General features: G+C 32.1%; 6 protein-coding genes across 9 annotated transcripts; 3 read left to right on the forward strand and 3 right to left on the reverse strand.

Moving 5' to 3' along the window:
- Nucleotides 1-5: 5 nt before the first annotated feature.
- LOC108742792 (cyclin-C) lies at nucleotides 6-1,451 on the reverse strand. Of its 2 annotated transcripts, none has more exons than XM_018478109.1 (4): nucleotides 1,112-1,451; nucleotides 946-1,052; nucleotides 641-706; nucleotides 6-586 (listed from the first exon to the last, which is right to left on the reverse strand). In XM_018478109.1, the coding sequence occupies exons 1-4, from the start codon at nucleotides 1,141-1,143 to the stop codon at nucleotides 132-134; spliced, it is 660 nt and encodes a 219-aa protein (XP_018333611.1). In that variant the 5' UTR covers nucleotides 1,144-1,451; the 3' UTR covers nucleotides 6-131. The 2 variants fall into 2 exon arrangements, with proteins under 2 accessions (XP_018333611.1, XP_018333610.1); XM_018478108.1 differs by having other exon boundaries at nucleotides 641-847.
- Nucleotides 1,452-2,000: 549 nt separating this feature from the next.
- Nucleotides 2,001-6,498, forward strand: LOC108742805 (protein krasavietz). Its single transcript, XM_018478134.2, has 6 exons — nucleotides 2,001-2,134; nucleotides 2,878-2,948; nucleotides 3,184-3,360; nucleotides 3,413-3,573; nucleotides 4,447-4,989; nucleotides 5,051-6,498. The coding sequence occupies exons 2-6, from the start codon at nucleotides 2,888-2,890 to the stop codon at nucleotides 5,375-5,377; spliced, it is 1,269 nt and encodes a 422-aa protein (XP_018333636.1). The 5' UTR covers nucleotides 2,001-2,134; nucleotides 2,878-2,887; the 3' UTR covers nucleotides 5,378-6,498.
- A 244-nt stretch (nucleotides 6,499-6,742) lies between these two features.
- On the forward strand, nucleotides 6,743-9,936 carry LOC108742804 (protein CASC3). Its single transcript, XM_018478133.2, has 7 exons — nucleotides 6,743-6,915; nucleotides 6,979-7,244; nucleotides 7,661-7,861; nucleotides 7,916-8,110; nucleotides 8,170-8,672; nucleotides 9,038-9,369; nucleotides 9,436-9,936. The coding sequence occupies exons 1-7, from the start codon at nucleotides 6,880-6,882 to the stop codon at nucleotides 9,700-9,702; spliced, it is 1,800 nt and encodes a 599-aa protein (XP_018333635.1). The 5' UTR covers nucleotides 6,743-6,879; the 3' UTR covers nucleotides 9,703-9,936.
- An 899-nt stretch (nucleotides 9,937-10,835) lies between these two features.
- On the forward strand, nucleotides 10,836-13,378 carry LOC108742799 (actin-related protein 5). The gene is made up of 6 exons (XM_018478120.2): nucleotides 10,836-11,066; nucleotides 11,119-11,454; nucleotides 11,514-11,939; nucleotides 11,992-12,368; nucleotides 12,424-12,610; nucleotides 12,703-13,378. Exons 1-6 carry the CDS (start codon nucleotides 10,964-10,966, stop codon nucleotides 13,254-13,256), a joined length of 1,983 nt encoding a protein of 660 aa, XP_018333622.1. The 5' UTR covers nucleotides 10,836-10,963; the 3' UTR covers nucleotides 13,257-13,378.
- LOC108742797 (condensin complex subunit 2) lies at nucleotides 13,284-16,588 on the reverse strand. Of its 3 annotated transcripts, none has more exons than XM_018478117.2 (12): nucleotides 16,013-16,588; nucleotides 15,812-15,955; nucleotides 15,536-15,752; nucleotides 15,230-15,464; nucleotides 14,997-15,170; nucleotides 14,817-14,911; nucleotides 14,532-14,753; nucleotides 14,323-14,470; nucleotides 14,042-14,240; nucleotides 13,863-13,973; nucleotides 13,672-13,773; nucleotides 13,284-13,604 (listed from the first exon to the last, which is right to left on the reverse strand). In XM_018478117.2, the coding sequence occupies exons 1-12, from the start codon at nucleotides 16,229-16,231 to the stop codon at nucleotides 13,401-13,403; spliced, it is 2,070 nt and encodes a 689-aa protein (XP_018333619.1). In that variant the 5' UTR covers nucleotides 16,232-16,588; the 3' UTR covers nucleotides 13,284-13,400. The 3 variants fall into 3 exon arrangements, with proteins under 3 accessions (XP_018333619.1, XP_018333618.1, XP_018333617.1); XM_018478116.2 differs by having other exon boundaries at nucleotides 13,285-13,604; nucleotides 14,036-14,240; nucleotides 14,997-15,167; XM_018478115.2 differs by having other exon boundaries at nucleotides 13,285-13,604; nucleotides 14,036-14,240.
- Nucleotides 16,589-17,293: 705 nt separating this feature from the next.
- Nucleotides 17,294-23,098, reverse strand: LOC108742781 (protein disabled). Its single transcript, XM_025974419.1, has 12 exons — nucleotides 23,033-23,098; nucleotides 22,825-22,968; nucleotides 22,623-22,772; nucleotides 22,350-22,547; nucleotides 21,503-21,878; nucleotides 21,083-21,424; nucleotides 19,696-20,970; nucleotides 19,397-19,621; nucleotides 19,035-19,326; nucleotides 18,528-18,706; nucleotides 17,519-17,802; nucleotides 17,294-17,465 (listed from the first exon to the last, which is right to left on the reverse strand). Exons 2-12 carry the CDS (start codon nucleotides 22,915-22,917, stop codon nucleotides 17,385-17,387), a joined length of 3,495 nt encoding a protein of 1,164 aa, XP_025830204.1. The 5' UTR covers nucleotides 22,918-22,968; nucleotides 23,033-23,098; the 3' UTR covers nucleotides 17,294-17,384.
- Nucleotides 23,099-23,104: the final 6 nt, after the last annotated feature.

Here is a 23,104-nt window from a genome sequence, read left to right on the forward strand (position 1 = left end):
CAATCGTACTTTAAATCTTGTTCAAAACTAAAATACAAATAACTGTTTTTTTTTAAAGAAATTTTCTTCAATAATAACAGAAAAGAAGAAAATAGAAGCTAGAAATGGTGAAGACGTTTCAGTAGCCTCCTCTACCGTTGAGGAGCGGGTTTTGGTTTTGGCATTTTATTTAATAACCCCTGAATCTCCTTTTTTTCGTCGTATTGTTTCCATAATTCATATAAATTTATAATGCACCGTGCTATTTCTTGTATTTTTTCAATATCTACATTAAGTTCTGCAAACCATGACTTATGATCCTTTTGTAAAATAACGCAAGCAATTTGCAGGCAACCAATAGCTATTTGATAAGGTGGGTAAAGCAGGCAAACATCAGTACGTAGTGAATCATTAACGATTCTCCAGGCTAAAGTTAAAAGTTGTTCTTCGTGACCCAGATCTTGAACCATTTGCAGCAAAGGACGATAAGGTTGATACACAATTAAACAACAGTCCAAATTTTCCAATAAATAAAATTCACATTCCAATATGTGATTAGTTCTGTATGGGAATTCTTGATTATATGCATATGCAAATTTGTTTTTTACTAGAAAAAAATATGTTCAGAATCTGAACATCATATCATGATTTATTTACTTACTGACTGTCTGACAAGTTGTTAACAACCTAGAATTAGAAATAACACCAAATTCTTCTACTTTTGATGCTAAAAATATACAAGTTGGTGCTAACAGAAGGGGATCAATACATTTCAATGAGTTCTTAGCATAAAATCTTTTGAAGTATACAGTTGCTGTAGCAATTACTTGCTGTCTTAATTTTAACTGTTCCCCTAAACTCTGAATTACTAGAAATAAACTATGTTACCAAAGTAAGATATAAAATAACTTAATCAATAAACCTATTGCTTAGTTTTCAAAGGTGAAAGTACATAAAAAATCATACCACTTGCAAAGAAGATAAATATTTTCTGATATTCTTCCTCTGATAATACAGAGAGGTCATACTGTCTTTCTCGTATTAAATCTTGCTTGTCCAGTAGCCACTGCTGACTGAAAATTATTCACAATAAATAAATAAATTAGCTTTATAAAATAAACAAAACTCATACTGGTGTGAACTTTGCCAAAAATTACCCGCCATTGGAAAGTTTCTACACTAATTACTTGTGATTCTATATAAAACCTCATTTAATAACGAATAGGTTAGAATTGTACATATAAATTTTATTGAACATGGTCACTTAACGGTATCACTCGGGAGAGACATTGTGTTTTATTTGATTTTCTTCCATTTTCATGAAAAATTATAAGCACTGAAATTAATCAATTCGATTCGAAATAATTGAAATCTTAAAATTACAATTTAAATTGACAATTTATTAGATATGCTGTCCGTAAGACACTATCAGACTCCATAGTTAATCATAATCACTGATCATAGATATGAAAACTATAGATAAGGAGTCTAATCTTTGCATGTAATGAGTAAAGTCCCAGGAAATAATGGGACTCCTAATGGCGTATGAAAAGTATGTATCAAGACGTTGACCTTAAATTCATAACGATCGCAATATATTTTGAAATTTTCCCGACGGTTTTCACATTTTCTTACATATAAAGATTAGACTCTTATCTATAGTCTTCTAAATCCATTATTACAACCATAGATAAAAAGTTGCAACCATAGACATGTTGCAACTATAAAGATAATTAGGACTATGGTTGCAGCCTACAGAACTCGAAACTAGTATATGTGATACATGATGGATGTCACTTTAAAACTCATAAAATTAAAAGTATTATAATAAATAAATTACTTTNTTACTTTATTAAAAACAAATGAAATTATTTTATTTTAATTAAGTTATTTTTAAAGTGAATCAAAAATAACTGACATCGGCGGACAGTAATATATGTATTATTTTTTTTTCACTAAATTACTGCGTGATCATTTATAAAATTAGAAGGTACGTTTATTGAAATTCCCGCCTTATATTCAATATCGATTCCGGTTTCTGCCTTCTAATGGTAGCTTAACAGTTCGTAAGTTCTTACTGACAAATCTTTCAAGTTTTTGCATTTTAATATTAACGCTTAAAGGATAAAGTGCTTCTTGTTTTAAAAGTCAATATGTAAGTAAGCATTTATTTTATTTTTTGGTAAGGTATAGATATCGGAAAGATAAAATACAAGACTGCTTTTTAGTCTTTTCAAACACATGCTATTTATCAGTCACGAAACGTACAACGTATAAATGAATCAGGAAAATGTAATGATAAACCTACATCAGTAGTTATACCATTTGTAATAGAGTTCTTTTGTTTTAAATGTAAAATAAGTTGGTGGGTTTATGTTTGCCTTTACATAATTTATTTACAATAGTGGAAACAAAAATTCGTCGTCTTAAGAAGATATATGCAAACAACGCAGGCCATACCTATAATTGTATTAAACTAACTTAAAAAAAAAACAAATTTATAATTTTTTTGGTAACCGACTTTGATTTGGTGTATTTGGCTATGTTCGTTTGGAATTGATTTTGAAATAATTGTAATAAATAAAAAAGTACAAGTCAAATATGGCCTTGCCTTTGTGGTACTTTGCTAGCTTTCGTAATATTGGAAAAAGTTAATGTATTTGATTATTACAAACAAAGCTTCGAAAAATAGATTTGTAAGCAAGTGTTTCGTTTGTTTAGTCCCATATTACAATGTTAATATAGTTCCTTTTTTTTAAAGTTCTTACTGTGAAAAAGCTAAAAAAACAAAAAAAAATGTTTTCCATAACAATATCTCGAGATACTGAATAAACGTGGTAACTGTTTCATATTTTTTGTATTGTCATTCCAATTCACCCAAAATTAAATTTGTTTCAGAAATTTTTGTATGAGTCAAAAAGTAGAGAAGCCAGTTTTATCCGGTCAGCGTATAAAGACCAGAAAAAGAGGTAAATTATATTGATTCTTCATTTTTTTTAAACAAGTAGGTAGATAGTGCTATTTAAAAAATTACATTAGTCTGTGTTTTTTTGTTTTATTGATTTTGAAGTATATTCCAAAAATCATAAAAAATAATCTGTGTGGTCGACTTTTAATATGTGTATACTTTTATATTCCATATTTTACTTATTTATTACGAGGATGTCTTCTGGTAGGTAGAACTACATTTTTTTGTTTTTATAGATGAAAAAGAGAAGTATGATCCCTTTGGATTTAGGGATGCAATAATTACTGGGCTCGACAAATGTGGTAATGATTTTGAAAATATTTCACGATATTTAGACGGTGCAGGCAACAAACTTGATTACCGTCGATATGGAGAATGTCTGTTTGACATACTTATTGCTGGTGGGATTTTGGGTAAGTTGTCATTTGAATTCTTGTTAGTCACATTTAACTTATACACTTGTAGTTCCTGGAGGTGCAATATCTCAAGAAGGAGATCCTCCATACAAGACCGATGTTTGCATCTTCAATGTTCCAGATGACATAAACTTAGAAGTTATGAAAAGTTGGGAGCAAGTCGTCATAAAACTTATGCGTCGATATAAATACTTGGAGAAAATTTTTCAAGTGAGTAGTGCTTTTATTCTTTTCTTGTTTAGTTACATCAGAAAATATTCATGATTTAAAAAAAAAATTATCTACAATTAAGAATTGTATGATATCAAACCCAACCCTGCATGAAGATAGATGAAACAGTTTCATTTTGTTTTTTATAACCATATATCTAACCACTTTTGCTATACTTTAATTATGAGCTTATGCTTAAGATTATTAATTTAAATAATCATATATTCAAAGAGCTACCTGTTTCAAATAAATGATGTTGATTTATTGATTATTTTTTTGATTATTCACGACTATAATTTCTCTATACTGTAACTTTTTCAAGTGACAAATTGTATATTGTATTGAAAAAGCTGCATAGCTGCAGTGTATCGAAATTATAGTGAATAATAAAAAAAAATGTGAGGTTTAATTTATTTTAATATTTTTTTTATTTTAACCACCACCAATAGCATACATTTATTTATTACACCTGAATACATCTTTCAGAGGCAAACTAGTTGCCAGGTTCAGTTGGGCATCTAATAACATAAAATTAAAACAACAAAAACTTGAACTTGTAACTTCAAAAACATTAATCTTTATTAAGCAATATTTATTTATTATTTAAGATACATAACTGCTAGTTCAAAAATAGATTAGTAATTGGCATAGATTGCAGTGGGCAAAAGCCTTGATGAAACAATTTTTGGTACTTATTGCCGGGTTAATTTTTTGTTGGAAGGCTTATACTTCTGTTTCTTGTTAAATGGATATAAACTTTCATCAAGTATCAGACAACTCAATTACTAGTTTGATTAATTGTTATATCATTTCTTTATTATAATTGGAGGTTGACTGTTCAATGATTATTTATTTGTTGTTTTTTTTTTCAAGGATGAAATTCGAAAAATTTTATTGTTTGTAAAGTACTTTAGTCCTCCTGAGAGGAAAAAGTTATCTGTGATGGTGTCGTTGTGGATTTCAAACGGCAGCATCCCGTTCAACTCGGTGTTGGTGTTAAATAATTCTCATCTGGTTAAAGAACATGTGGCACTCGATTTTCTGATAGAAATATTCAAGTGGTGGCGACAAGAAAAGGGAGTAAATTCTCTCTATTCTGCAATAAAAAAAGCCAACATCGAAACGCACTTGATGAGCTTTGTGCCTGATACGAAACAGTCGCAAATGTATTTCCGTAATGCATTCATGGAAAACGAACTGGAAGACATTTTGAAATTATACAATGATCAACATCAGCAACAGGCAAAGAAAGAGTTGCAAATACTATTGAGTGAAAGTCTTCAAGAGGGAAAATCGTTAAAAGATACCATTACAGAAATTAAGGAATTTTCCAATCGCGAAACAATTCAAGAACACGAGATTGTCTGCATAATATGGTCTACTGTTATGTCAGTTCCAGAGTGGAATAAAAAGGAAGTAAGTTCTTGTTTTATGTCTATTGTCAGTATGTATTGTATTAATAATATTTTGATTTAAGGAACTAGTTACTGACCAAGCCGTTCGCCATTTGAAACAGTATACAAACTTATTCTCAGCATTTACCCAAAATGCCCGTTCCGAATTGAATTTGTTGCTCAAGATTCAAGACTATTGTTATTCAAACATGACGTTTATGCGAGCCTTCCAAAAGATCATAATGTTGTTTTATAAAACTGACGTTATTTCAGAGCAAGTAATTTTAAAATGGTATAAGCAAGATTACAACGTAAAGGGTAAGATGATGTTTGTGGATCAAATGAAAAATTTCGTCGAATGGCTGCAGAATGCAGAAGAGGAAAGCGATTCGGACGCAAGCAGCGACTAGGTAGCTTGTTAATTAATGATTGATTGGTTGTAATTAATATGGAAGGATATACATAGTTTTTGTTGTAATGGTGCGAGAAATATTTGTACCTCAAAATTTATTTGCTGTTAACCGAACTGGAAAATGCGGCTATTTTTCTTAAAAATAGAAAATTATGTTTTAAGTCAACATTAAATTTAAATGTTTTTTTATTATTATCATTACTGCTACTACAACCACTAATTAGGTAACTCATTACTACTCTACTGCTGATACTATTACAAAGCAGGGATAGTTCTGTGTAAATTTTTATGTTAAAAACATTAGGAAAAAAACTCCAAAATATTGAAGATAATATTACTTTCCTTTTTTAAAAAACATCGAGTTCTTGGCTTTCATTATTTTCTCTGTTTTACTCATGTAAAAATCCTGGACTGATAAGGATCGTTTTGTTCCATTCTGAGTTTGAAAAAACATTCTGAAGCTGAATTGATTACTTTTTTAATAATGTACAACATGTACTTTTTTACCGAAGGCGCTAATATTTTATTAAATAAATAATCGAAAAAATCTCACATAATCGAAAAGTAGTTTATACATCAAATGGCTTTTTACATAAAGTGCCTGTGTATGCGATACCACTTTACATTTTGAATATATTAATTCTTGGAACTATTGCAGTTTGGCGGTATCCCGTGTACTTAAGAATAGAGAACCCCCCAAAAAAATATTAACAGTCCTATGCTTATTGTTACAGTTATTTTCTTGTTATAAAAATGAACCGTTCAGCTTGAGAATCGCTTTTTTTCTAGCTTAGAAGGGGCTAAAAGCAATCTTTATCTGCCTATCTCTGTTTTTTCGACTAAACCAATAAGAATGTGTTCACTGGTGCCTTAAACCGTTTCACTTTAAATTAATGAAGTATGCTACAAATCTTCTGTATTTCTATTTTAAAGCAAAGCTAAAGCATAGTACTACTTTCACCATTAGTTTTCTATTTATATTACAAGGTAGAAACAAAATAATTAATTTAACGAAGAAAACTCGTTGATTGATTATTGCTGCTAACTTTAATTATTTGGCTTTATCTTATATTCAGGCAGGTTGTTGGGCCCCTCACAAATAAAGAAAAACAAAGTTACGATAGTTTGTTTTCAATAAAAATCCGAAATTTAACTATGATATTAGAGTTATTTAAAAGGTGTATTGTACTTGTTTTTAGAAAAATTATTCAATTTTTTTACTTAAGATTAAGTGAAGCTTACGATCAAATCCTTTAATATTGTCGTTTGCTACGCCACTGGTGAAAAGTAAATTTTAGTTATCTCTTTCGTTAAACAGTGGCACCACCATCGACAGATAGTTACATTAAAAATAAATATTATCTATGGCTATCTGTTTAATTAATTAGAGCATAGATTAAAGTTAGAGGTTAAATGTACATTTATGAAAACCGTATTTTATAGATGTGCAGCTGGTTAATTAATAAATTTAAGTTTTAATATTAAAAGAGTTGTACTGAGATGAGCACAGAAAATGTTAATCTTGAAGAACTTGAGGTATGAACTATATTTATTAAACATTGGTATCATTTTTTGTTGTGGATTACTTCTTCATTTTAGGATAAAGGAAATCTTGTGGACGAAACTCCAGATTCCGAAGTAAAAGAAACTGAAGAATGCGAGAATGATAACAATTCTAAGACTTCCTGTTCAAATTGTACATCCGTTGATAGTGACGATGGTGTGGAATTTGAGAGAGAAGAGGGGGATGGTCAGGAAGGTACACCATTTGACAGAGTAGATGACGATGAGGATAAGAAAAATCCACAATATATCCCTAAAAAGGGTACATTTTATGAACACGATGATAGAACAGTGGAAGCTGAGTAAGTTTTTTTAAATACCACTTTTTAGTCACAAATAAAGTTGTATATCCGCTGTGAACTAAAGTAAAGAATGATCAGGTCGAATATGTATTACTACCTGAGGTGATCTTGGACATTTTTGCTTTACTGCCCTAGATGTGTAATGCTTTGCTACAAAAAGCTATAATAGACTACAATTGATTCTATTATAGAAATTTCTTTTATCTGTTTTATTTTTTATAAGTTTGTCCTAATTAAAAAAAAATTATTTTCTAAATAAATCCTATTTTGTAAAGAAATTAGGTACTGATGATTATATTACAAGCTTCTCTCCAAATAATAATTCCATAAGTTGCAATGTATAGCTTATAGTTAGTAACTGAAGAGTGCTCGTGTTGGTTTTTAGTTTATTAAAATTAAAAAAAAAAATTCTTTAGAGAACCTGAAAATAATACAGAAAAAGGTGAAAAAGTAGGAAGGAAGACCATGTGGATTGATAAGAAAGATCACTGGAGCCATGACAAATACAACGATACTGAACAAGCACCTAAATCCAAGTCAGAATTAATTGCTGTTTATGGGTATGATATAAGAAATGAAGATGGTCCACCTAAAGCAAGAAGAAGAAGAAGATATGGGTATATTCTGATATTGAATTCTTAGTTAAATATTAATTTTATATGATATGTTAGACGTGGTCCTAGTAAATATACTCGAAACTGGGAAGATGAAGATGCATATAAGCTTTCAAGACCTGAAAAGAAAACACCAAAAAAGCCAAGTCATCGAAAGAAACAATTATCTGACTTTGTTCCAATTAATAAAAATGCTAGTGAACAGGAATTGAAAATCCTAAATTCAACAGAAGCTACTGAAATTTCAATCTTGTAAGTTGTAACAATTTTACACTTTATAGATAATAAATGTATTAATAATTTGATTACAGAAGTAAAGAAGAAACGAAGGTAAATCCGAATCTCTCGAATAATAATACTTTTCTAAAATCGTCTGAGAAAACGATTTCTAAAAAACAATTTAATCAAAATAAAAACAATCATCAACAAATTTCCGAACGGGATTACTCGTCTGGGCAAGGATCTCAAAAAAAAATTGAAGATTCTGATTATAAAGGATTCACTAGGTCTCGTCAATATCGCAGCGTTAAATCAGAGCAAAAGATCTTACCCAAAACGGTCGATCGACAAGTGGTTCGTTCGCAAAGTTTCAGCAACAGAAGTGCTTCTGACGATGTGGAAGCTAGCGCGAATCTTTTGAGCAGAATGAATATAAACGATGGAGGAAACAGTAACAGTAAAAATATTAAATCAAATAGACAAATCAATAAGCCACCACGTTTGCAAAGTGAACAGAAAGGATCAAAAAGATATAGTTCCTTGAGACAAAGGTCATTGCCTGAAACGTCGTCTTCGCCCAATTTTTACCCAAACGGTAAACTGATTAAACTAAACCATTAACTGCAAGTTGATTTGTTTATTGCCTTCAGTCTTTATATTTTAATGATAAATTAAACTTTGTTTTAGAGCACGCTTTATTGTAACAAAACAGTGCAGTAGTATCATGTCTATGGCTGTCAAATTACAAACTATTAGTTATCTTAGTGTTTAAATTTTAAAAATTTATGATGAATCTGAATGGTTTTTGTCCTTGATTTTTGTTCATTTTGATCTTTCCATATTAATATGTGCTTTCTCGATACTATCATAAAGTTTTATTTTTTCTTACAATAAGGGTTACGTAAAATAAAGTTTAATTGCTTCAAAGCGCTTGGCTAAAACCTTGCCAATTTTTTATAGAGTTCACACATCAACGTTCTCAACAGGCTTCAGCGGTAGTTCTATCTCATACAAATTCGGTTCCCATAGAACACGTAACTCCCGCACCTCTTCAGCCTATTTCCCAACAAATTTCTGTACCCAATCCTCCTCTCCTTCAAACACAGTCGCACTACGTGACACCTTTCCCTCCCGGACCGCCTCCTTTCCTTCAGTCTTCCGTCGCCCAACAAACGTTTATACCGGCTCAACCCTCTGCTGCTTTAATTAACTACGTTCCAGGACAGCCTCAGTTCTCTCATCCTCAAACTGGACCCTTTGAAGGATTTCAAGCGCAGCAGTTTAATGCAGTGGTAAGGGAAGGATTAGTTTAGTTTAGTTTTGAACGTTACATAGGTTTTATTTGACTTTTCTTTCAGACACAACAACCTGAACTATGTCAGTATCAGGGCGGAACTACCTATTATTCAACACAGAACCAACATGTTCCACAAAGATCGGCTACAACCAGACGCCCGAAAGCAGCTATCCCTATAATTCCACCACCTCAAGATTCGAGAGGAAGGGGAAGAAGTGTAAATGTTAATCAGAAATCATTAATTTCGTCATCTCTGGAAGATACTCCTAAAGCAACAGACGAAACGGTGGAGCATTATGAAAACGTTTCTGACGAACTTAAAGAGTAATTGGTATTTGAAAGTTGTACTTTCTTATTATCCTAATTATGATATAATTAAAATGTTATGCCTGTATTTTGTTTGTTGGTTGGTTTTATTTAATTTGTATACACACATATGGATACATATTTAACTGTTAATTTATACACTTATAATCCAATGTTAAAATGACTCTTCATGAAAATGAGAACATCAAATTGTTTTTGAAAACATACAATAAACGACAGTATAGCGATAGTAAAACTACAATATAAATGTCTAGTGAACTACCCCGAGAACCAAGAAATGTGGGAGGTCATTGTCATTTAACAAAATTATTTAAAAATTAGTTACAAGTAATAAATAATGTTTTGCTTTTTAATATTGTACCTTATTCTTTTTTTTTTTTTCATTTTTTTAGAGATTAGTTCCGCACACTTCTGATTTAGCGAAGGCCATCTCAAAAAAGTAAAAAGTTTCCGAAACTTGCGTTATGCATTTCATTATAATATATTTTTAATGGTACATACGTACAATTTCTTTAATATCTCAAATCTTAAAATGCTACTACAATTACTAAATATTTTGCGGACGGGGCACCAAAGCTTTTCTTAAATTAAGATAATTCAAAAACTTTCGTCACCAATCCAAAATCATGTCAATTACTTACTAAAGGCAGTATCTGGAATAAAAAAAGAAAAATATTAAAACGAAACACTTTTAATTGTTTCATCAAGTTCGTTTATTAGTATAAAAATTATTCTCGTTACTAATCATGTGTGACATGCTATATATTAAAGGTATATTGAATAATAATTAGCATCAAGCCTCCAAGAAGTGACTGTTAATCTCAAAAAGATGATTAACCCTCATTCCAATGCTCATGCGCTTATGTATATATATTTAAAAGCCGGTCATGATTTTTGTTAGTACCAGTGGCATTTATTTTTATTTTTTTTACACATGTGGGACAATATCACTTATGGCTAGCTTTTGTGCGCATGCCCGCAATAAGGATCAATGGTTCGCTTATTAGTATTATTATTGTGAGATAGGCCTTATCTATGGAGTTAGACGGCATTAATCTATGGACAGTATGGTAGACAGATATCTATGCAGTTAGACTACTATCCATAGATAATCTACTATCATAGATTAGAGACTATTAGAAACTATTGAATTTTGATTGATTAGATTTTTGTGAGGTTAAACCCATGAATAATTAACAAAAATTGAAGGTTCAGCTTTTAATAGTTATCTTTATGTGATTTAATTTAAAGTGAGCAGTCTTATGGAGCTTTTGGAATTTAAGGACTGGAAATCTGTTCCAGATATTGTCCATTGCTATAAGTCTCAACTTAGTATATCAGAAACTCCAATAATTATTGATAATGGTAAGATCTAATATTTAGTTACGAATGAAAACTATTTAATAAGGCTTTGTAGGATCGTATCAGGCAAGAGTCGGATGGGCTATTAGTGATGCACCTTTGTTATCATTTAGAAATTTAGTCGCTAAGTTACGCAGAGAACGATCTAAAAAGGATGGATCACAAGAAAGCATTGTACCTCAATTACAAGTTGCAAATGATATTTCCAACATTGAAGCTGTTAGATTTCAATTGAAAACCCAATTTGATCGCAATGTAGTTACACATTTTGAAGCTCAGGAGCTTTTATTAGATTATTCTTTTTTTCACTTGGGAATAAACACTGATGGAAATGTAGCCCATCCAGTTATCATGACAGAGGCATTCTTAAATCCAAATTCTTCAAGACAAAGTAAAAACAAGACAATATGTCTATTAGTATGAAAAACAATAAAAGTGTATATTTTTTAGTAATGACTGAACTTCTTTTTGAATGTTATGGTGTGCCAGGGATAATGTATGGTGTAGATTCTCTGTTTTCTTTTTTTCATTTGAATACCAGGCCAACTAACCATGGTTTGATAGTGGGTCTTGGATACCATACAGTTCATGTTATCCCTGTAGTTAATGGAAAAACAATATTTGAAAATGTGCGTCGAATCAATATTGGAGGGTCACACATTATTTCATTTCTGCACAGAATACTTCAGTTAAAATATCCTGCTCACAATAATGCTATTACATTGAGTAGAGCAGAAGAGTTACTCCATAGTCTCTGCCTTGTGGCTTTGGATTATAAGGAAGAACTTAAAAAATGGAGTGATAATGAATATTATAAAAAAAACATTAAGAGGATCCAGTTGCCGTTTTCATCATCTATTTCCTCAGGTCTTACAGGTGAGCTTTTTAATTATTTATTTTAACGAATATTTACTGTTCACTGTCCTAGAACAACAGAAAGAAAGGAAAAGGGAATTAGCCAGAAGGTTAGCAGAAATTAATGCAAGAAAACGAGAAGAACGCTTGGCAGAAGATGAGGAGAAGTTACAGCAACTTTTGTTTATTCAACAGATGATAAAAGCAAACAAAGATTCTAGTGAAATAGAAATGTCCATGCTAGAATATGGCATAAAAAATCTGGACGACCTTCATAAAAATATAGTCACGTTAAATAGTAGAATTGAAAAAGCAAAAGAAAAGATTTTTGCAGTTAACACATCTGATGATGTACTCGAAGAACCGCCCCTTAAACAGCCAAAATTTCATAAAATGTCATTCGAAAATGAAACTGCGAAACTGTTATTCGTACAAAAAATCAAAAAAACTGTACGTTGAGTAAATATATTTGCGATAAAAACAAAATTCACTTGAAACGTTTTAGAAGCAAGAAATACTGAATAAGAAAAGTGCAAGAAAGCAGAGGAGGCAGGATATGGCAAAAAGAAGGACCGCAGCTGGACAAGAGAGAATGCGTATAATTTCTCAATTAGCCCGAAAAGAAAAAGGGAATGACGATTTCGGTTATCGGGATGAAGACTGGGATATTTATAAAGCAATTAGTCGAGAAGGTAACTTGCTTTTTTTTTTTTTGTAAGTAATGATTATATTATTGCTTTAGGCAACTATAAAAATTTACGCCTATTATTATGATGAATTTTAGGAGGTGATTCGGACAGCGACGCTGAAAACGAAAAGTTGATGGAATTAGACGAAATTCTTCGAGAATATCAACCGACAGATGTTGATCAAGGCATTCCAGGAGAATCTTATCAACTTCACGTTGGAATCGAACGTTATCGAGCTCCAGAGTTGTTATTTAAACCGTACATGATCGGTTCTTCTGAAGCAGGACTCTCAGAAGTTATTGCTTATGTTTTATCATTATTTGACAACGAGACTCAGTCTTTACTTGCTGAAAATGTCGTTCTTGTGGGAAGCTTAGCAAATCTCCCAGGTTTAATGGAAAGAATTAAAATCGATCTTATCAGTGTCCGTCCCTTCAAATCTAACTTGCAAGTTCATTGTATCGGCAATCCCGACGTAGCAAGCTGGTTAGCAATGAAAAACTTTGTTCAACAGACAGAATATAAGGATTTTCTAACAACCAGGGAGGAGTATGAAGAATACGGGAGTGAGTTCTTTAAAACACATGCCGCCTCGAACTTCTACATTCCCACTCCAAAAAGTCAAGTGGTTGAGATCATTGATTCTTGAAAATTCGTAATCAGGTAAGTAAATCAATTATTCAATCACTCAATCAATTTAAATAAATAAAAATGACATGGTGTGAGAACAAAAAATCCACTTGTATTTATAATATATTTTGTATGTGGAAACATTTTTATATGGCATACAAAATCATTTTACTTTAATTTTAAAATCAGTTATGTCATTTATATGTTTTTCAATTATCAAATTGTGCTCATTAACCAAGTGCAGAAAGGCTACAAAAGTAACAGGTAAACTCACTTCCTCCTTTAATTTCTTTGATATTAAATTAGGAACTTTTTTATAAATTTTGGAAAATAGAATTGGTTGTCTCTGTGCAACTTGAACATTTTTCTAAAAAAACAGAATGATTGTTCCTTTAAAAAAATTAAACGCATTTGGTTATTTTCACATTTTTCACCTTAACATCTTCCGATTCAATGAATTTCCATACGGCATTTTTAAGTTGTCGAATATCGAGCTTTTTAGACGTTAGAGCATAGGGTATGAACGACTTTTGGACCTAGAAAGTAAAATTAGCAAAGCAAAAAAATTATTTTATACGAATATTTACTAAGAAAAAGTATACCTTTTTTTTTAGTAGAAACTTACAATTTGCGGACAGGAAACTAAATTTTCGCCGATAAAGTTGTCATTTTTCTCCGCTTGCTTAACATTGTCACAGTCTTCATTTTGGTATTCATCACTAGGATTTTTTCCTTCCTACAAATTGAAAACAATGCTTTAAATTACTAAAACAAATTAATACGTAATAAAAACTCAACTTGAACCTCGAAAGATCTTCGCTCGAGATTATTTTCGCAACAATATTCCGAATCGTTCGGATTTTTATAATTGAAGGGTAAATCGGGTTCTAAATTAGTTAACATTTTCCTCGAATTTCTAGGATAAATTACAAGCGGCTTGCTTGCCAATTTTATTCCAAAATCGGTAAACATCTTCTGAACGTGATTCTCTGGTATGGTTAGCCTTAAAAGAAAATTTTCTATAAGGCTCAATTCGGTGTTATTAAAATTAAATTACTAATTAATTATTTACCAACTAAATTTACCTGCCAGCGTTATGTAGACACGAAGTTTTCTTTGATTTGTACTTAACAGTTGTTAATTTAGGACAACTATAAAAATTTATAACAGAAAGCGTCTCTTTTTCTCTTCTCCCATTTTTTTGTCTTTGCTCTATTCCAGAAAACTTCCTTACTTCAAAATAAAAATACGCATCATTAATACAAACAATATAAAATGTCAATGCATAGTTCACCTGCTGGGCGTATATATTTTAATTTCCAGTGGCTAGGGCCTGCCCACATTTGAGTTATTGTGTTTCTGCTATTATTTATGTAAGAGCCACAACAGGCGTAAGAATACTCATTACAAACGGTTGCATGATCTTCAGGTTTAAAAGTCAGAAGATGTTCGGGCTCATTATAAATTTTGTATTGCACTTCAGGATTATCTACATCATCTAGGCCTTGAATACCATCTGAAACAGTCACCGTTGACATAAGTTAGAATAAGAAAGGATTTAAAATGAAACAATAAATACTTTTAATGTTAAAAGAATCGTGAACAGATCCATCCAATTCGGCAACTGGGAGACCCTTTTCGTTGATTATTATACTGTCAAAACTCTGATGCATTCTAAAATAATTTACATTTAGCTAAATTAATGCTAGATTGGTTAATTAAAACATCATTACATGTACTGTAAATTATTGAAACTTACATGCAACTGCCACTTTCATCGGGATTTAATTGATTTATTTCAAAATTGGTAAATGCTTTGCAAATTACCAACGCATTTTCAGTACATCTTAAAGGCCAAATGTACGATCTAGTTGAGTCATTTACTGGTTTGGTAAATAAATTAGAATAAGATACCCAAGGTACTTGACTACTTCTATATATAAACATTAATTAGGTGAATAATTGAATAACAAATTAGAAAAAAAATCTTACACTATTAGGAAACTGTAATTAAAAGGATGCATTTGTAAAGTATTAGTGAATAATAAACCAGTATTGCCAGTATCAACACCTAATCTGGTTTGGAAGTGGTTTAACTCTAATTTTGGGAGATTTCCTGTTATTGACTTTAAGTCTTTTACAACAGTGCTTTTCAATTCTGGTCTTCCTTTTTTTGATTTCTTTTTGCTTTTCTTTTTATGATTTTCATTTTCTTCATCTGAATGACCTTAAAATTAACGATTTTTTCAAAACGATAACATACAAGGTAATTAAAGTTTATACACAAACAATAATTACCAATTTCTATTGATTTTACATCAGATCGTGTTATGCTGTCTACAAGTTGAAGTCCACTTGCATATAGATCATCTACTCTTAAACCATAAACTTTAGAACATATATCCAATGATGTACCTCCAATGTGAAGGAAATTCTTATTGCTTGATTGCAATTGTAGTACTGTTTCCATATAATCAATAGCCTTTAAATTCCACACATTCTTTGTATTAATTTTCTAAAAAAAAACGGCATTTGAAAGTATTGCGTCTAAGTAATTCCTTTGTATGCTTATACATTTTCTACAAACATTTTCACACATAACTGGAAGTGGTCTTGTATTAGTTGTTGCTCTCCTACTTTAATGAGACCGCTCATTTCAGGAATGTCCACTTTGCTTCCAACTAAACTTCGTCTTTGTAATCTTTCAGCATTATCGTCCTATAAATTATTCAAAATATAAAGTAAATACATAATAAACTATAAAATAATTCTTACGTGCTGTAGTAAGTCTATTGTATTCTGTATATCACTTAATTGAAATTTCCTGAGGGGAGACGCAGAAGTATTTGTAACTGTGTTCAAATTCATGTTGCTACAGTATAATTCAGCAGTGTGTTTATGTATATACGAGTATCTTTGCAATTTTTTATCTGTTTTATACTTTACCAAGTTACAGAACTCCTTTGAAACCAAGAAATCCGTTATATACGTCATAGATATTGAAATTATAGAATGGAGAATGTTTGGTTATGTTTCGTTCAATTTGAATGTCTGTTTTTTTTCTCATAGATAATAAAAAGTGGCTCAATAACCCTCAACGTTAATTTTAAAAAAGTTTACATTATTTTTAAACTTAATTAACAACTACGTATTACTTGACTTAATTACATTTATTTACTCAATATGTGGATACACATAAAACAAGTATGTATTAATTAATTAATGCTGCAATAAGTAGCAGTTTATAAAAAACTGATAAAAACGAAATTTACATATCATTACCTAAGATAATTTAATTCAAATGTTTTGTACTAAATAAAAGTATTATCTGCAGTATTTAAATAAAATCACGTTCATCTACTGTTCTTCGGAGATTTCGCGCAATCTGACAAATCGTCGAGCGCATTTTCGCTGAAGAAATCATCGTCAAAAGGATCATTTTCTCTTACAAATATGTTAACAGACTCGGACTTTTTCAATCCCTCGTCGGAGCTAAAATTACCTAATCTGCTATTGTTACTTATTTTTTTTGTCATGGCACTTTTCTTATTCGACATTTCAGGACTAAAGTAATCTTCTTCTTCGTTCTTCAAATCAATTTCGCTTGGTTCAAACTGATTACTTGATGGAATAGAAGTAGCGGATGGAGCAGGAGCAGGAGGAGGAGGTAGTGGAGGTGGAGAAAAGTCGTCTTCGAACGGAGATCGTTGGGTTCGCCTGGAAACGGCATTTTTATCTGTAGATTGATAGGTGAATCTCCTATCCTTCGAATTGCTGCTTGGGATGCCACGTACACTTTGGTTTTTTAGTTTATTTATTTTTGTCGGTCTTCTTAAAGGCGGTGGCTTATTTACCTCCGTCATTTTTTGTTCGTAATCGAAATCGTATTTAACTCCGTGGGGAGGTAGCGGAGGGCATTCGTTATTATCAATGAAATTATTTTCAAACTTCCAAGAAACGCTACCGGCGGAAGGAACATCATCTTGATTTTTTTTCCTAGACCCGCTCGTTTTATTTGAAAAATCGTCCGATTTGGTGTACACAATTTCTTGATTATTCCCATTATAAGCCGCATTATGCTGAGAGTACATTCTGGATTTATAATAGTTTCTGAGTGTAAAGTTTGGATCTTGCTTGTAATGAACGTTCATTTCGCAACAGTATGCGTCCCTGCTCCTCGACCGCCTGTTGGTTTTGTATCTTCTTTCTTTTTCACCATCGCTTGCTCCTAGAAAATTATTATTCAACTCAATAACATACTACAAATAAGTAATCTTATACGATATTATTTTCACCTGCCGTTCCTACGTAATATTGGACTTGTTTTCTTATTTCGTCCGTATTCTTTTCGACTTCAGATGCGCTGCTCGGTCGTTTCCAGCGATGCTTCAGATTTATATAATGAGACGATTGCATTTCGGAACTATTTTGGTGATAATCTTCTTCCCACGAAGAGTCTTGTGAGTCTCTAATAAAATGTGGATCCTCATAGTTACTTGTCCATTTATGAGAACATACACCCTCGTTTGATCGTTTGTTTCCACAATAGTATCTGTTGCTTTTCACTGGAATTGTAAAATTTAATGTTTTTCTTATTTTTATGTAATACTTAGGATCGGTTATCAAGTTTTCAGAACTTTTATTATTTGTTGATGATGCTAAATTACTTAAATCCATTTCTTGTCACAATGACAGGACATTACTGAAAAACTGATTTAAGCTCTGCACTAAATTGGTTTAAACAAAATGGTTTATCTTGCAATGTCAAGAAATGTTTTTGTATTACATTTGGCAAGGACGTCCTTTAATTGTACTTATTGTAAACTTTAAGTTATATTTTAACAAACATCTAGATTTTTTTGTTTCCAAAACTATTAAAAATCTCAATTTCATTGCCACATTCAGAATATTTATGCGTTTATTTATCCTAACTTTTATTGATTTAATATTTTTAATGCAAGCCTTCATTGTATTATGAACAGGTCTCATGTTTTGTTGCTTTACAAATGATCTACACTAAAGTTTTCTGCTTCTTAGCTGGCATGAAGTTTCTTTTTTGCCACTCTTATTATGCTCATTATATTATGAACTTGTGTTTTGTATTATGGATTTTGTCCCATTTAATTTGAAATAAATAAATAAATAAATAAAACGAGAACACCGATGTAGTGGTTTATCCGATGTTTCGCCAAGAGCTGATTCAGTCTCAGTACAAGAGAAAGTCATCATGCCCGAATATCAATCAAAATTCTCTAATGTAAAAAATAAAGTTAAAATAAAATATTGTTACCTGTGTTCTCTAATTCCCAATCTTCACAGCAGTGTCTCTTCCGCTCTAATTCCTGCTTCCACAAATGCCTTTCATTTGTCCAATGTTCTTTCATTCTTCTGCTATATCCCACTTTCTCAATCTGTCTACTTGCATGCCTATCCGGCCAGTAATATCTACCGTATTGTTCTGCGTCGTATCTACGAAAGAAATGTTTCGTTTTAACTAATTCATTTTAATTTATGTATCAACGCGAGACTTTGATAATGCCCACGTGAAGAAGTGGGCGAAACACTAGTCCGCAGTGATTATAGTTACAGTGGTAATTTGAGGTGAGTTTCTCGTTTTTTAGTTAGTCAGTTACCACAGTCTCCAATTTCTACTTTAATTTATGTAGTATTTTATCTTTATATATTAAGTAATTACTGTTGTTATCTCTACTGTTCTATGTTTATTTTGTTTTGTATCCAATTTTATAATGAAACTAAATTCAAATTTAATGAGAAAGAAAAACGCTTAATATCTCACTCGTAATCGTCCTCCTCGTCCCAGCTGTCACGGCATTTTTCTAAATACTGCTTCGAGTGTCTTTCCCAATTTTCGCTTGTTCGAACATTTCTTCTTTGTGCAGGTGTTAACTTATACGCTTCCTCTTCCCAAGGACTGATATCTCTCGAACTAGACGAATGTCCACCAGCAGCTTGCGATCCGGGGGAGGAACCCGTAATTTGTTTTTTCTTAGTGCCGGGTAACGTCTTAGAGTACGTGCAATATTCATCTTCAAAACTGTCGATCGAGCGTCGGTTTGGCTGATAATATTCTGTTGGAAACAAAAAAAAAACCAACGTGATTACGAATAAATTTAATTTTAACTGATAAATTTATATTACCCTCAGGTTCAGCCGAATTGTCCCACCATTTTTCCTGATCTTTCAATGAAGCCTGTTTGATCCAACGTCCACCACCCGAATTGACAGCTTCTTTCCACTCTGGTGGAGACGCGTTCCCGAATTCTTTTGAATCGCTTGACCAAGGTGATACCCCCTCTTCGCTTTGTAATGATAATTTCTCAACTACTTGTGGTTTGGTCTGATCGAAGACGGTCCAATCTTTATCTACAACGTAAAAAATGGGTTATAAACTGTTTTCTATGGCTTTTAAAATTATTATAATTAATTTCTTGTATTACCCGATCTTTTGACTCGTTTTATGGCTTCGGTTGCAGCGTCGTTTTCAGGCGAAGTGCCACTGGCGCCTTCTGAAATCGAATCGAAAGTTTGAAGTTTCTCTTCTTCAAACACATCGTCGATACGTTCAAATTGTTTTGGGGATTCTCTCTTATCATCGGAAGACGACTGAGATATCATGTGTTGTTTTTCCACTGACATGTCCAACTGTTTTTCAACAAATCTTCCGCCACTTTCGTTTCTCGTCTGATCCGATTTTTGACTCAAATGATCAAACGATTCCTCAAAAATAAAATCGGGTTCGTTTTTGAGGTCTTCGTATTCCGATTTCTTATTATTTTCATCAGTAATTTCGCGAAGTGCAGCATATTTGTCATCTATACTATCTTGTGAGAAAAAGGCCACGGTGCCGTTTTTCTCAGCAGACGACATATTATTATCGACGTTAACTTTAAATTCTGTCGCTTCTAATTCACGAAAAACGGCATATTTGTCATGGGTCTCGTTAGTATTAAAATTACTAAAGTCTGCAAAATTGACTTTGGATGTGTCTGAATTGTCTTGCTGTTTCGAATCGTCATCTTGAGAGAGATTTTTGATTACACCACTAAGATAGTTTGTTATTTGCGCCAAAGTCATGTTGCTCAATTTTACTGACGGAATGTTCAGTTCGGTAGCCAATTCATTTAAGCCGCTTAAAGTTAATTGACTTAACATAAAATTGATGTCGGCCAAGGACATGTTAGTGCTATTACGAACAATGGACGAACTTTCTCTAACAAAAAATGGAATATTGGTCGAAACGTCATCTGCACTTTTATGCAAGAAACATTTTTTTTCAGCATACGAAAAGTCCTTCGCTGAAGGAAATGAGATTGGAGTTAAATAATCATCTTCACTAGACTCTACTTGTTGCGTCTTTTTTTGTTGTTCAAATGAAAATTGAGTCGATTTCGCTTTTCTGGCAGGGGAAGGCAACGGTGGTCCCTTTTCACTAAAAGCAGTATCATTTCGCGCTTCCTTTGATATTACGTCGTAATGGGAATCATCCGAATGAGGCGGACGCGGCGGAGGCTTTATACACAAATCGCCCGGTTGTTTCTTAGGTGGTAAGGGCGGCGGTTGTGTTAATATGTTATTAGTAGGTCGAGGGGGTGGTTTGGGTGCGTTGTCACTATCTGGAGACATTTTCTTGTAATCTTCTGAATCAAACTCGGATGATAGTTTTATATCCTTTTCTATATTACCTTCCAAATGATGAGTATCCACAAACGAATCTAAAATAAAGTGCAATCTAACAAACATGATTACATTACTAGAACTTCTAATTATTCAAAAACAGCAAAAATTTACGATCTCCTCTTGGCCTGAAATAAAATATAAAATTACCTTCATTTAAATTGGAAAATGCCAAAGTCACCATATCGTCTACTAAATCACTAGCCCCTTGTTCTTTTTTGAAAACAGCAAAGTCTACATTAAAATTATTTTTGCTGAACGGGTCCTTTTCAGCGAAAGAATTGCTTTTAACGAACGGATCTTCGCCAAACGGATCTGTGGCAAATCCCATACATTCCGACTTAAAGCTTTCATTTACATTCGTAGAACAACTACTGATATTATTACTATACGTTTGTTTGTCGTTCACAAGATCGTTTAAGACCTTTTTTGGTTTTTTTAGGTCTTGAAAGAAGTCTCGTTTATGTATGTAGGGTTTTATCTTGCCAGTTCCTAGAAAACGGAAATAAAAACGAAGGCAAACATAAAGTTTTGATATTATCATTGCAGAAAATAAAAAAAAAAACTAACCGATTAAACTCTTACCCAAAGGATCCAATTCGGTGAATACGTCAAACTGCTTCAATACATCTTGTTTTTCTTGCCTTTCACTTTGTAATGTGGTTGATAAATCTTTTTGTAAAGGAGATTGTGTCAAAGAATCCTTTGTTGTTGCTGTGCCAGTAACAGAAGAAATAAACCAATCCTCAGCAACTGTCTCAACGTGTGATTCGTTATGAGACTTAATCAGTGTTAATTCGTCGGATGATTGGAGAAGGGATAACATTTGAGAAGGAGATCCTTTATTGATCGTCATTGTTTGAGCTTTTGAACTAGAATTTCCAGTTGCATCTGCTGCTCTGTATGATCGTTCCCTTCCAGGAGGGGGAGGCAAAAAAGGTTTCGGCTAATACATAAATACATGAAAATAAATACAAGAAAGAAATTTTGTAAGTTCTCACGGCCGGTGTTACGAACTAAATGATAATTTTATTCTGGGCTTGTCGATCAATTAGTCTTTAGACAGCGGTCCACAAGCCCAGAAGATAATTATTATTTACTGCGTAACATGAAAATTAAAAAAAAAATTATATAGTGTGTATTAACATATGAATATATATATTCTTTTTTCTATCATCAGACCTGCACACAGGTATCTTGATATTCCTTGAATGTGTAGCAGGATACAGTATACTTATATTGTATTATGTAGTAAATAAATAAATTCTCTGCGGGTACAGAGTATTCTCACGTTTGTATAAGACTTTCTGTATTGCTAATTATTATCAACTTTTAATGTATATTGTTGTTTTATAATACAATGTATGTATACTACTGATCTAAGCAAATAAATTGGCAATGCTTTAGTTTAACTTACAGTGTAGCTTATAAAACTATCTTCAAATGGATCGTTGGAGGGTGTAAGTCGTTCAATTTGTGAAATACCTTGTTGCAAGTTTGTTAGTTCGATTTCCAAGTCTACTAAATTTGCGACAACTGGGGTACTTGACTTGTTTTCTGTGCTATGAGATTTTAATGCTGACGAATTTTTAACGGTACTACTGCAACTGATATCCTAAAAAATGTTATTTAAAACTTGTTAAACAAAATATTTACTGATTAATATTTAATAAAATTGCATTATCCTTACCCTACTATCTGAAGCTACACTTTCAGGTATTACATTGGAATTATCTCTGTTAAAACCATAATTTTTTTCAAGATTTTGTTTGGCTAGTTCAATTTCTTTTTTCTTTAATGCAAATACAACTTGAAACAGATCTCTCATTGCTATAACGACCTAAAAACGCCATGCTAGTTATTATCATTAACATATCCAATGCTACTTATACCTGACTTGCTGCTTTATCTGTTTTAATGCCAAAAAATCGATGACCTGTATCTGGTGAACCAAATATGTAACCAAAGGCTCTGGAATCTGTCATGTCTTGGGCAATGAATGAAATTTTATGGACAGGGTGATGATATAATGAATCCTAAAGCAATATTTCAACAAAAAATATAATTAAATAAGTTGGGTTTTGTACATTCTATAATTACCCCAGTTTTTTCATCACGCAATCTTAATCCATCAATAGCCACGTTGATAATAATTCTTTGCTTATGTTCACC

This window comes from Agrilus planipennis, unplaced genomic scaffold (genome assembly GCF_000699045.2).
Source record: "Agrilus planipennis isolate EAB-ADULT unplaced genomic scaffold, Apla_2.0 scaffold40, whole genome shotgun sequence".
Taxonomy (NCBI): domain Eukaryota; kingdom Metazoa; phylum Arthropoda; class Insecta; order Coleoptera; family Buprestidae; genus Agrilus; species Agrilus planipennis.